Below are 14,128 nucleotides of genomic sequence, written 5' to 3'. Positions count from 1 at the left end.
CTTTAGCAGAGGGCTAATGAGCACTTTCTCACATGGATTCCCCAAACCACTCTAGTTCCTTTAATCAAGCCAGCTTCTGCTCCAGGAACCACACACTGCTCTGGTCTGATGGGTAGTCGGGAAGAAGCCATTTGGCCAGGGGTCTGGGTTGACTGATTTAAGAGCAGTGCTGAGAACGATACAGTTGGGGCTCACTTATAGACAGGTCTTGGTACTGAAGGGAGAGGCCTGTACCCTACTACCCAGAGGCATGATTCCAACCTCAGGGGCAGTCAGAGAGACCCATAACCTCATCTTATATGTGAGTGAAGTAATATTCTAGCTAAATAGTGCCAAAGACAGGACTACCCCCTTGGGTCCCCGTCCCTCCAATTCCTAGTTGCTTATTCTGCCACTACACCGGCCTTTCTTGTATCACATGCACATCACTCTTCTCCCACACCCACATTCTCTCCCTTGGTCCTGTCAGTGGTACCCATGGCCACGAAGGGCTCTGGGTCTGTCACCTGAAGAAGCTGGCCAAGTTGCTTTCTAGGCAGCAGGAAGTTAAGATGCCAGTGTGAAAAGGGGGGAGACTAGGGTGGCTGTTCCTCAGAAACCAGCGATGTTGTGTTTGCTGGTCCCCCAGGGCTTTGGAAAATTATTTCCCACAAGCAGACTTTCTTTTCTGCCTTGTGTTCCCTCCTCTGGTCCCTTATCAATGTCACATTACATTTCTCTCAAACTCCGGGAACTCCACTTGGATATCTTGGTATCGCTGGCTCATTCTTTCCTCAGGGGTGAGCAAAGAGGCAGCTTAGCAAGACTTGTTTTCCTTTAGCACTTCCGGAACCTGGGCTCTCTTTGTCTTTTCAGATAAGAGAAAGCAGGCAGTAAAAATGCCCAGAGTGGCCAAAATCCATAAAGACAGGTGGTGAAGGAGAGAGGGAAAGATCAAGAGAGACACAGCGGGGAGGAAGAAGGAGGAGGAATAATACACATCATTACTAGTGAGAGAGAGAGCGCATGCGTGCATGAGCGAGCTTGAGAGGAGCAGAATACAGAGAGAAGGTCAGGACAGAAAAAAAGAAAGATGGAATGTACTAAAGCAGGCAGCTGCAGAAAGGGAAGCTAGTGACGCCACTCGGTAGAAATCAGAACACCCTGTTCTCCTCCAGAGCTTCAAAATAAGCACCTTTCTGGGATGGAGCTCCCCAGCCCTCTGATGCATCGGTAAATTTCACCTGCGTCATGGGCCTGCCAGAAGCGCTGATTTCCTAGCCTCACCTTTTGCTGGGGCATACAGCCTCATGCCATGTACTGGCCTGCTCCCCTACTCCCTCCCTCTGGACCAGAAGCAAAAGGGGTAAGGTGATGACCCTCTGACAGGTCCTCAGGGTGGTGCCCCCAGCCAGTGAGCACAATGCCTGCCGCAGGGGGTGTGGCTCCGCTTCGCTCTGTGATAGGCTGGACCCGGCTCCTTGGATGGGACTGGGCACGTGTTTCTAATCGTGGAAAAGCTGCTTCCCTTGGACTGCCTGCCTTCAGCCGTTTCCAGATCCAAGGAGGTAATCAGTGCCAGCTGCCAGAAGGCACTGATAGGCAAAGAAAACACCGCAGTCCTGTTTGAGTTCTAAGGCACCAGACCCGGAGACTTGGATAAGATTCCAGCTCAGCCCACACAGGCCTGCCTATATTTCCTCCTCATAGACCTCAGAGAGGAAATTGAGGTAGGAGTACAGAGACACAGGGCCAACTCTCTGAAATCCTGGGCTCACCCCACGTCAAGACATTTTTCATACGGGCTCAGGAGCTATTATAAAATCTCACGTCTCTGCCTACTTACCACAAAGGTTGGTATTATCGCAGGAGTGAATGACTGGTGAAAGACAAAAACGTCAAAAGGAAGCAACAACAACAACGTCAAATGCAATTCTTTCCTATCAACAAAGCTTTGATTCCAGCTCTGGTAAGGTGCATAGTGGGGCTTTGAAATAGTTCTTGCCTATCATGCTACAGCATGTTTTCCCTTCTCCAGCCCTTTTCACCTCGAAGCACTGGCATCATTTTGGAAATCTCAGAAGCCCCTCTAAGGAGAGATGTGCTGAGCCTGTGCAGGGCTTCTCACCTCCAAGGACAAACAAGCAGCGGAGGAGGGGTGCACCTCTGTGCTGGAGCTTGTGGACATCCTGATTCACACAGCTCTTCCTGGACACTTCCAGCTGAGGTCCTGCCCATGCTGCCCCACCCCCATCCCTTCCTTTCCTGGCTCCCTCTTACCCTTCCCTCTTATTCTGATCCCTCCCTGCCAGTTGTTGGACCTGAAGTTTCTGCTGAATCACCATCTAGTACTTAGTTCAGCCAAGAAACCCAAACACCCAGCTCAGCAGTTTACAAGAGCTGAGTAATTCTTCAGCGTTAGCTAAACATGGCTCCTGAACTGGGGTGGGGGAGAAGAGAAAAACAGAAGATACAGGGAAAGCAGGGGAGACAGAACACACTGTACTATGCTACCTGCAGGAGCCCCATTTAAGTCCTACCCAGTAAATACACAGAAGAACCATGAGAAAAAGGTCTTCATGACGCAGATAACCACTAGAGCCAGACATCCTGGAGTGTGAAGTCAAGTGGGCCTTAGGAAGCATTATATGAACAAAGCTAGTGGAGATGATGGAATTCCAGCTGAGCTACTTAAAATCCTCAAAGTTGCTGCTGTGAAAGTGCTGTACTCAATATGTCAGCCAATTTGGAAAACTCAGCAGTGGCCACAGGATTGGAAAAGGTCAGTTTTCATTCCAATCCCAAAGACGGGCAATGGCAGAGAAGGTTGAAACTACCATACAGTTGTGCTCATTTCACATGCTAGCAAGGTAATTCTCAAAACCTTCAAGCTAGGCTTCAGTGGTACCTGAACTGAAAATTTACAGATGTACGAGCTGGGTTTAGAAAAGGCAGAGGAACATCTACTTCTGCTTCATTGACTACATGAAAACTTTTCATTGTGTGATCACAACAAACTGTGGAAAATTCTTAAAGGTATAGGAATACCAGACCACCTTACCTGTCTCCTGAGGAACCTGTGTGTAGGTCAAGAAGTAACAGAACCAGACATGGAAGAACTGACTGGTTCAAAATTGGGAAAGGAGTACATCAAGGCTGTATATTGTCACCCTGCTTATTTAACTTGTATGCAGGTGTGTGTATGCATGCATGCTAAGTCACCTCAGTCATATCCAACACTTTGTGACCCTATGAACTATAGCCCACCAGGCTCCTCTGTTCACGGGATTCTCTAGGCAAGAATACTGGAGTGGGTTGCCATGGCCTCCTCCAGGAGATCTTCCCAACCCAGGGATCGAACCTGAGTCTCCTGCCGCTTCTGTATTGCAGGTGGATTCTTTACTACTGAGCCACAGAGGAAGCCCTTACATGCAGGTACATCATGCAAAATACTGGACTGAATGAATCACAAGCTGGAATCAAGATTGCCAGGAGAAATCAACAACCTCAGACATGTAGATGATACCACTAACAGCAGAAGTGAAGAGGAACTAAAGAGCCTCTTAATGAGGGTGAAAAAGGAGAGTGAAAAAGCTGGTTTAAAACTCAACATTAAAAAAACAAAGATCATGGCATCTGGTCCCATTATTTCATGGCAAATAGAGGGGGAAAAGTGGAAACTGACAGATTTTCTTTTTTTGGGCTCCAAAATCAATGTGGATGGGGACTGCAGCAACGAGATTAAATTAAAAGGCCCTTGCTCCTTGGAAGGAAAGCTATGACAAACTTAGCATATTAAAAAGCAAAAATATCACTTTGCTGACAAAGGTCCATATAGTCAAAGCTCCGGTTTTTCCAGTAGTCATATATAAACGTGACAGTTGGACGGTAAAGAAGTCTGAGCACTGAGAATTGTGGTGCTGGAGAAGACTCTTGAGAGTCCCTTGGACTGCAAGATCAAACCAGTCACTCCTAAAGGAAATCAACCCTGAATATTCATTGGAAGGACTGATGCTGAAGCTGAAGCTTTGGCCACCGGATGTGAAGCGCTGACTCATTGGAAAAGATCCTGATGCTGGGAAAGATTGAAGGCAAAAGGAGAAGGGGGAGGCAGAGGATGAGATAGTTATCTAGCATCACTGACTCACTGGACAAGAATTTGAGCAAACTCCAGGAAGTAGTGAAGGACAGGGGAGTCTGGCGTGCTGCAGTCCACATGGTCAAAAAGAGCTGGACATGACTCAGCAACTGAATAATAACAACATTACAAAACATCCCTCCTGGCCCACTGGCTAAGAATCTGCCCTCCAGTGCAAGGGACACAGGTTCAATCCCTGGTGGAGGAACTAAGGTCTCACACTGTGGAGCTATCGAGCCTGAGAGCTCAGGCTACAACTGGAAAACAAGTACACCGCAACTATTGAAGCCTGTGTGCTCTACAGCCCATGCTCTGCAACAAGAGAAGTTGCAACAAGAGAAGTTTGTGTACTGCAATGAGAAGCTCTGGTGCGCTACAACTAGAGAAAGCCCTCAGGCCACAATGAAGAGTTCGTATGCCACAACCAAGACCCAGAGCAGCCAGACGGAAAATAAATAAATAAAATGAGTTCTAAAAACTCATTACTTTTCCAGCCCAGGCCTGAAAAATTCAAGCTATCTCATACCCCAATTCTCAGGGCCGAGAACAGTATCAGGCACATCATGGCCCTTGATAAATGTTTGCTAAATGAACAAAGGATTGTGATTCTCATTTATATAAGGCTGCCCCAAGGTCTCAATCCCTTTCTGTTCCAGAGAAGGCTTTTGAGCAACATCCTGGGTGGATTAACGCCCCGAAGGAAAACTTCCAACCAAAGACCCATTCAGCATCTCAGGGATTTGGCAAGGATGTGGAAGGCAAAAATAGAATACATTGTAAACTGCTCATCACAAATGCTGGAGACAGTTAAGTAGAAACATATTTCATTTGAAACATATTTAATTTTGATTTGTAGATAAACTGTATTTCTCCCTCTTAGCAGTCAATCAGTCACATGGCCAGCTGACTCTACTTCTAACTCTTCCTTGTTTTTGTCACCTTGTAACTTTGTTTTTATTTTGGGCCACCACCTAATTGGCCTGGAAAAATGCTTAGCCTGCTAACTTGTCTCCCTGCCTCAAGTGTCATGCTCTTTTCTTCACTCAAATGTGAATCTAATCATGTTACTTCTCTGCACAAAATCCTTCAGTGGTTCCTTGGATGTAGCCTGCTCTTCTCTGCATGATACCTAAGGTCCTTTAAGATCTGGGTCATGCACATTAAAATCTGGCTCATACGCACCTCTTCTGCCTTATTTCCTGTCTCTCTCCTAGGCTCTACCTGTACAAAAGTACTCATTTTTCTCCAAGGAGTTATTTGTTTCTCAACTCCAAGTCTTGGCTACGGTCTTCCCTCTACTCGCTAGTCTATTGTTTGCCCAGATGGAGACCATCCATTTACCCTCCTAGACTTAGCTCAACCTGGAAGCCTTTCCCACCACCCCTCTACCAACTTTGAAGCAGCTTTCTCTGTGTGGTACACATTTTTGTCATCACACTATATTGTAATTAGTTGTAATTCCATCTTTTCACTAACCTTTAATATCTTCCAAGATTCTGTATAAATAATGTCACTCAAGATAGGAGCTCAATATGATGATTAACTGATGGATTTGCAGTTTCTTCTTTTCTTGGATATCCACGTGAACATGATTTGTTCCATCTGCCAGAAGTCCAATTAGGTGGGTTTTGTATTATTATACCCAATTCATGGCTGAAATTTTAGATTGGGACTATGAGGTCTCTGTGTCTGTTTGTCTATTTGTATATGTCTATATGGGGCTTCCCCAGTGTCTCAGTGGTAAAGAATCTGCCTGCCATGCAGGAGTCAGGGGTTCCTGGGTCAGGAAGATCCCCTGGAGGAGGGTATGGCAACCCACTCCAGTATTCTTGCCTGGAGAATCTCATGGACAGAGGAACCTGGCAGGCTACAGTCCATAGGGTCACAAAGAATCAGATATGACTGATGCTACTTAGCACACATGTGTGCACATATGTCTATACACATATGTTATAGATGTGTGGCATTTCCTACCTCCAAGTGGTACTGCCAAAATTAATTTGTAAATGAGCTCTATTTAACTGACTTAAAGAAATCAGGTGCTTATTTAAGTTCTCAGAAATATAATAGAAACTAGCCCAGATGAATTTCAGCTTCATGTGACCTGGGAAAATACTCAGTATTAAAGCTAGTTTATGTTTGTTGGTTTAATTAATACAGACATGTCTTTAGAGTTATCAAAATTAAGAATAATCTTTCATTGTACCTAAGTTACTAAAGATCAAACATGATCATGTTACCTCTGTTACAAAATTGGTCAGCAAGAAAAATAACTTGAGATGATTGACTTTGTCTAATGTCTCATCAAGTTTTTATCAGTAATTTAAACATTAATTGTTGGAACAGCTAAATTAAATAAATGTAAATAGGACAAGAGTTTTTAGATAAACTCTTCAATGATCATTATGTTTTCTGGTATGCCTACTTAAAACCAGTCTCTCTAGGGCCTGCTTTGGCAGCACATATACTAAAGCTGGAATAATACAGAGAAAATTAGCATGGCCCTTGCGCTAGGATGACAAAAAAAAAAGTTTCTCCAAATCTTTTAGTAATTTAAAACTTTGCAATTTTGCTAAGTTAAATGATGGGGCTTCATTGAATGTCTTTATCACTTCCAAGTAAGATAAAATACTGAAACATTAACTGCTAAACAAGTCTAAATCTTCTGTCTTATTACAGAAAAACTAAAGAAGTTTGTGTTTATTAAAAACATGACTTGTACCACATTGAAAAAAGCATTATATTATGAGGTAATATATGTTTTTAGAAATTATGGTATGCATTCATGAGTTTGCCAGTCCAAAAAAAAATAAACACTGTTATAACAGTTAACAATTGCTTAACAAAGATGAAAGAGTTATCTTTTTTTTTCTCCCTATCTGATGTCTCCAATATGTGCAAAGTTAATGAGTAGTCTTATTTTCATGGCAGTATAGCTAACTGTATAAGTTCAATAAGAATCTGTTCTCCCTATAACATGATACAATTAGAAACATTGGTTACATTACTTTGACGGATTGTCACATTTGAGAGAGACACGCATAGAATTAGATATGACTAGACAGCTTTAAAGAACTAAGATTGACTTCATGGAGCCTAGCTCTTTGAAAGACAAGCTGGTACCTTGACTTCAGGGTTCCCATCAGCTTTACCTGGTGAGTAAGGAAGATTCCTTCCTGGCAGGTGCAAGAACCTCGGAATAATTTTAGGAACCTCAAGGAGAGAAAAATTCACCCAAATTCATAGGTATTACAGGTGAACCTAATGTCATGTTCAGTGTGGCTTCCTGGTCCTGGGAGGCAATTAAAAGTTCAATCTGGTGATTCCTTATGAACAAGTTCCAGCAAAACATGTTTTAAAAAGCCTGGACTTATGTAAATAATCAGGCAAAGTTTAATAAGACTAAACTTATTTTATAAACAAATTAGTCTTAATTTGGTTGGCTATCTTTGGTAAAGATGAAGGTGATTTTAGAGAAAAAAACTATGTTCAATAGAAACTATAATACATACTTAGGACATTAGAATCTAATTCTGTTAATCACTTTTGAGGTTTTGTTTTTCTACCTGTAAACTGGACTAGATCCTGAATTCTTCTAGTTTCCTCAAATATTTGGCTACAACTCCCCAAGTAAGGTTTTCAATTTTTCTCTTATTTCTGACTTGAAATCACTGAGAACTAAAGCTGTTGTTTTCTTGAAGATTATGAACTGGAACTGAACAACCTGATATACACTTAAGAGAGCTCACATTTAGATAGTCTTTGTACCTGTTGCTTTGAAAGTCATTCAGGAAGTTTACCTGAATTCCAGATGACATCACCGGAGACATTTCAACCTGCAAAAGATGCTTAGAGCCTAACATCTAGGAGTCTCAGCTGCTGACTCTCAGGACTCAGACACTGGGTTTATAATCTGCTCCAACCATCAATCTCTTTTTTTTTCTTTGTCTCCATAGAAATGCCTCTTATTAAATACCTGGTTGCTTATACTCTATAGGCCTAACTTTCAGTGCCCACCTATATCGCCGCCTCCTGAAATTAGTAACTGAACCTACCTATTGTTAGGATTAAGAGATTGGTTCAATGAGATATCAAGCAGTCTATTAACTTTGGACTGTGAAAATTCTAGAGAAAGTTTCAAAGGCAAGACTGCAGGGGACCAAGATGTGCCGCCCTAAAATGTCTCTGGCATGCAGATTAGTTCAAGCTGCAAAATGATCAAGGCCCACAAGACCCAGGAAGAAATTCTGCCCTTCCCCCCAACTGCTTAAAAATAATTTAGATAGAGGACTGTTCCTGGAACAATGCTATCACCAGAGATCCTGTAAAATACAGGCTGGGCGAGGGGGAGATTAGAGATTATAGTCCACTTTCTGTCCAGTTGTCTCCACAACCCCCAGCAACCATTTACTTTTCATTTTCATGTCAATTACTTTCCTCCCTTTGAAGTCCTAAACTTCCATACCAACATTCTCTTTTGTCTTTAGCTGCGGATGGTATTTAAGGTGAGGGTTTTGGTCATTTGGGCGTATACTCAATTTTTCTGGGTCTAAGTATTCATGTTAGTAAACTTTTGTTTGATTTTTTTCTTTTTAATCTGTCTCATGTCAATGTGGGCTTCCCAGGTGACACTAATGGTAAAGAACCCGCCTGCTAATGCAGGAGATGTAAGAGACGTGGGTTTGATCCCTGGGTCAGGAAGATCCCCTGGAGGAGGGCATGGCAATCCACTCCAGTATTCTTGCTTGGAGAATCCCATGGACAGAGGAGACTGGAGGGCTACGGTTCTTGGAGTCGCAGAGTCGGACACAACTGAAGTGAATTAGTATGTAGCACGCATGTTAATTTAATTCTTAGACTAGCCAGAAGAACCTGGAAGGGTAGAGGAAAATTTCTTCCTTCCCAACACTCCCAAGGTTGATAAGACACTCATAACTTTTGGGGACCAGAGAAGGGCAAGAAGGCAACCCTGGCCAGTTAACAGAGGTGATGTATATAGTGCTTGGGGATAAGACGTTTAGGGCTGGAGAATATGAAACCTCAAAGGAAAATGAACTGAGAATAAGGGATTTAGAAGTTAGGAAGGACTGCTGAATCTTCTCATGTCAAGGGATTAATTTGCAAGAGATTTTCAAAACAACACACACAAGTATCTATCAAAGCATCTGGAAACTTTCTGAGGAGGAATCGCAAAGCAACTGAGGGGTAAAAGTAATACCTACAGAGAAAAGGCCTTAACCTTTCAAATCACTCAAGAAAGAAGGACGAGAAATCTGAAGCCCTGGAAAACTAGCTTCTTAGGAAACACAGTAGACAGACAGAAAACAAGAAGTTTTTTTTTGTTTGTTTTTGCTTGTGAAATGCATGCAAGGTACACTTTTCTCCTCAGGGGGAAAAAGAAGGAGCTTCTTTTGTACAAGGCATTCAGGAAGAGGGGGACTTGAATGAGAAGAAAAGATTCCAATTCAGACGCTGCATGTAACCCCAGCCCCAAAAGAGAGGAAGGAGGTCAGGAGATGCCTGAGTGAAAGGTGGCCCAGTCCCCAAGAGAGAGGGGACAAACAAATCCTGAAGGAAAAACCACAGTTAGGGAGGAGGATGTACAAATGAGGTACCTTAGAACACCTCACATTCCTCCTGTGTCACTGGGACCACTTTGTTTATAACGAGGGACTCAGGTAGTAGCCACCGAATGTGGCTAAATGAAGAAAAACATAAGTTGCAGAAGTAACCTGTCAAAATGTATGTCTGTACACTCACATGTGAGTGTGGAGAGATGCATTTTACTTAGAATTATAAGGATACCTGTCCACTGTTACCAGGGCTTTTGGGCAGAGGAAGAGGGGTAAAGACAGGAGGCTTTCCTGGTCAACTCTCTTTGCATACTGACTCTTTTACTTCGAGAATATGGTCATTTACTTATAAAATAAGAAACGAAGAAAAGAGGGAAGGAATGAAGACAAGAGAGAAAAATAATCAAGCAAATCACAAAAGGAAGGTACCAAAACCAAGTTTTAATCCCTCCCATTCCCGTTGTTAACTCCCTCCTCCCACTGATATGCTTGCTCTAGAGAAGGGAGAAAGGATTTTCATTTAATTAAAATATAAAAGACTTTCTTTTTTTACTGCCTGGTGGCTAGGGATATTCTGCTGACTTAGCAGTGAATAATCAGCTTTGACCTAAATAATAGAGTAACTCAAAGTGGCAGTTGCAGTTGCATAAGCTTGAGCCAAATCTGCAGTTTCTTCTCTCTCCCTCTCCTCCCCCCATCACTCCCTCCAGGCTCTGAACAGGCAAGGCAGTTACAGCAGATTCTTTCCACCTCTTCACCCACATCTGGTCATTCCTTCCATCATTTCTCACCCCATCTTTTCCAAAACTCTAGAGCGTCTTTGTGCAAGGAGTGACCCACCTAGCCTTAGTGAGGTTGGGGAATGCAAAGAAAGCAGTGGGGTCTGGCTGCCTGAGGAACTCTATTCTGCGGCCCAGGTTCTCTCCGGGGGAACAGACTGAACAGTCTCAGGGTTCTTGACTTCTAGATGAAGGGTGAGGGTGGCCTCTAGTCTGAGACACTTAAGCAGTATCAGCAGGAAAAGGGAAGCCATGTCTGTGTGTACAAGACACTGACACAGCAGTGGCCAGCACTCTGTGGTCCCCCTTCCCACCCCCACTAACCTGTCTGATGGCAGAAACAGCTACTCTTCCGGCATTCCCACACCCCCTTCCCCCTCCTCTTACCTCCCACAGCTCCAGATCCAGCCAGCAAGCAAGGACCAAATGACTATGCTTGTGACTATGCTCAGTGACTAAACAGGACCACGAGGTGCCCCACACGGTGGTAAGAACACGCTTGTCTCGGGCAAGCCTTGCCACAGCAACCTATAGCACACGCACGACTGCACCCCCATCTCACGGGAGGCAGCTGGTGACCTGGCCAGGCACTGGCTGCACTTAGAGAGTGGTGTGGAGATTCAGGCAGCATGGTTTGGGATCCCACATCCCTCTGCCCCCAAATTCACGAGCACAAGGAATATGCTCCAAACAAGTACGTTGACCTCACAATACCACTTGCCTAGATGTGGAGTCTATTCCAGGGCTGAACACCACTGCCAAAGAGGGCACACCTGCTAAGAAGACCACCACTCAGGCCCCACCCCAGCTCCAGGGTGGGTGAGTGACCCCTCCTTCCCCTCCCCACCAGCAGGACAGAAGAACGTATCAAGACCTGGGAAAGAGTGTGACCAGGATGGTCAATGCCCTTAGCTAAGTGACGTGTGTTGGAAGGTATGGGAAGACAGGGACAAAGCTGATTCTAGAAGAGGAACCTCTGAAATAGTCCAAATATTTACTTTAGAAATTAGGTTTTTTTTTGGTTAAAAGATATATCCCAATCCATTGAGATCCCTGATGACCAGAGATTAAATGTTGAGACTTCTAGAAATGCAGATTGCCAAGCTTCTATAAAACCTAAGAAACTTCCCTGGTGGTTCAGTGGTTAAGACTCTGCGCTTCCAATGGAGGGGTCATAAGTTCAATCCCTGGTCGGGAAAGTTCTGCATACTGCGTAGCACAGCCAGAAAAACAAAATAGCCTCTCTAACCTACTGCAGCTCATGGCGATCTTTTCCCCTTCTCAGATTTTTTGCTGCAATTGAATTCCAATCATGGAATCTGCCTATATGACTTTTCTACCTACTTAGAAAATTCATGAAAGGTGGAGACCATGGGTGCAGCATTTGTTTTCTCCCAACTCACACCTTTACACTCTCCTTACAGAGAGGTTTAAGATGTGAGCTGGCAGGTGGAGGCAGAGGTGGAGAGGCCAGAAAAGTCTTCCCACGAGTGGCAGGGAGCCTCCAGCGTGGTGCGTGTGCTGTAAAGAGAAGGAACAATGTTGGCTAATTCACTTTCCTGGCTCCACTTCCTTTTCTGCTCAAGGAAAATGTAACACTGGCCCAGCTTACCTTATGGATTTGTTGTGAGGCTTGGATCAGATAATACATATGTAAGTGCTTCATATACAAGCAAACCCTGCCAGTGAAAATTACACTTCTTCTGAACAGCTACTTAAGTTTCTTCTTTTTTTTTAAACCAGATAATCATATATGGAGGGCTTCCCAGGTGGTGCCAGTGGTAAAGAACCCACCTGCCAATGCAGGAGACATAAGAAACACGGGTTTGACCCCTGGGTTGGGAAGATCCCCTGGAGGAGGGCATGGCCACCCGCTCCAGTATTCTTGCCTGGAGAATCACATGGACAGAGGAGCCTGGTGGGACTCATAAAAAGTCAGGCACGACTGAAGTGGCTTAGCATAGCACAATTATATGTGGAATCCATTTGTCCACAGCAGGCGTGTTGGAAATTGAAAAGTAACAAGGCATAAAAATAAAAGGAGCAGAGGAAAATAAATAAATATATAAATAAAAGGAGGAGAGGGAAAAAAATAAATAACTAAAAGGAGAGGAAAGAAAGAGGGAGAGAAGGGAGAACCAGATCATGAGGAAGACACTGTCCTGAGCAAGGCCCAGATGGTACTTACATAAGCAGAGGGCAGCGAGGAGGCGAAGGCCAGACTCTGGGGGGAAGCAGGTGGGGAAGAGCGGTTGCAGCACGTAGTTGGAAAAGGTGAGGGCGATGACAGCCTGGTTGGTGGGGTAGATCACCAGCACCGCGATCCACAGCCTCAGGAACCTGCGGGGGAACCAGATGGAACTTGAGCCAAGATAGGAATTAAGACCCCCGCCCCCACCGCCAGGCATGGCAGGGATTCAGAAGCCATCAGGGGAAGTCTGGGCAAGTCATCAAGCAGTGTTGAGAGAGGCAGGTGGGCTAAAGGGATGCGTTTCCTTGTTGTTTTCTGGGATGCTGAGGAGACCAGCCCCCGCCTGAACGAGACACCTAGCTCTCTGTGCTGACAGTAAACTGGTTTAACAATGAAGCACTATTTCAACTAGTTCCGACCCACGTCTTAGCGTTCCTTCTCTCCTTCTGCTCCTTTCATCATTTCATCATCTCTTCTCTACCACCCTGGCCCCCAGAAGCCACTGGTGGAAAAGAAAATCTGCAACCCCAGAATCTTCACAGTCAGGGCACGCTAAGAGTGTGGCCAGTTACATGAGTGTCAGGAGGGTGTATTGAGTTTGAAGGGAAATGTCCCCATACCCTTGGGCTCCCTAGTTAGAACTGAGCTCTTCAGTATCTGGGCTGTGGGGGCTGAGAAAATCAGAGACACCACTCACTTATTTTTCAGGATAAAAGGGCTTTGTTTTCGTGATGTGCTTTCCCTGGGCATCTCCAATCAGAGTTGTCCTTTAGTTCTACTTGTTCTCACTCATAGAATCTTGCTCTCTAAGGTCAACAGAGATTAAGGGAATTCCCTGGTGGTTCAGTGGTTAGGACTCCACACATTCACTGCCAAGGGCCCAGGTTCGATCCCTGGTCTGGGAACTGAGATCCCGCAAGCCACAAGGTGCAGCAAAGCAGAACAAACAAAAACCCTAAACAGAGATTAAAACTACAGTCTGGTTCCTCTGCCACTCTGAGGGGGATCAAGGGGACACAGGCTGAACTGGCAACTGTGACGTGGAGGAACCCCAAGCTCACACCCTCCTCAGCACACTGGACAGCCCTGGCCTTGGCTTCCCGGACCACTTAGTCCCCCCAGTATTCTCTTACCCAGCCAGGCCTCCAAAGATGTCCTTGACATAGGAGTAGTCACCTCCAGATTTGGGGATGGTGACCCCGAGCTCAGCATAGCACAAGGCTCCCACAGCTGTGATGAGGCCTGTCACAATCCAGATGATGAGAGCCACGCCCACAGAGCCCGCATTCTCTAGCACACCTTTGGGTGAGACGAAGATTCCAGAGCCGATGATGTTCCCTGTGAAAAGCACCGAGAGTAGTGCGGAGAAAAGGGAGTCAGGACAGTTGGCAGGCGGCAGCATGGTGGAGGTGCTCTCGCCTTTGATCTGAGGCAAAATGCCTTTGGGGTGCACAAATCCCCTCCAGGT

At 44.9% G+C, this 14,128-nt stretch overlaps 1 protein-coding gene and 1 pseudogene across 2 annotated transcripts in view; one reads left to right on the top strand and one right to left on the bottom strand.

Moving 5' to 3' along the window:
- The window catches only part of SLC7A8 (solute carrier family 7 member 8), a 51,587-nt gene that overhangs the window by 23,683 nt on the left and 13,776 nt on the right, over positions 1-14,128 (bottom strand). For both annotated transcript variants that reach the window (XM_043471169.1, XM_043471170.1), the window contains exons 3-4: positions 13,794-13,998; positions 12,658-12,809 (exon numbers count right to left, since the gene is read on the bottom strand). In XM_043471169.1, coding sequence (XP_043327104.1) covers positions 12,658-12,809; positions 13,794-13,998 — 357 coding nt within the window. The remainder of the gene's footprint in view (positions 1-12,657; positions 12,810-13,793; positions 13,999-14,128) is intronic.
- Positions 6,565-6,663, top strand: LOC122444418 (annotated as a pseudogene).

This window comes from Cervus canadensis, chromosome 6 (assembly GCF_019320065.1).
Source record: "Cervus canadensis isolate Bull #8, Minnesota chromosome 6, ASM1932006v1, whole genome shotgun sequence".
Lineage (NCBI taxonomy): Eukaryota > Metazoa > Chordata > Mammalia > Artiodactyla > Cervidae > Cervus > Cervus canadensis.
This window is presented reverse-complemented; position numbering and strand designations above follow the sequence as displayed.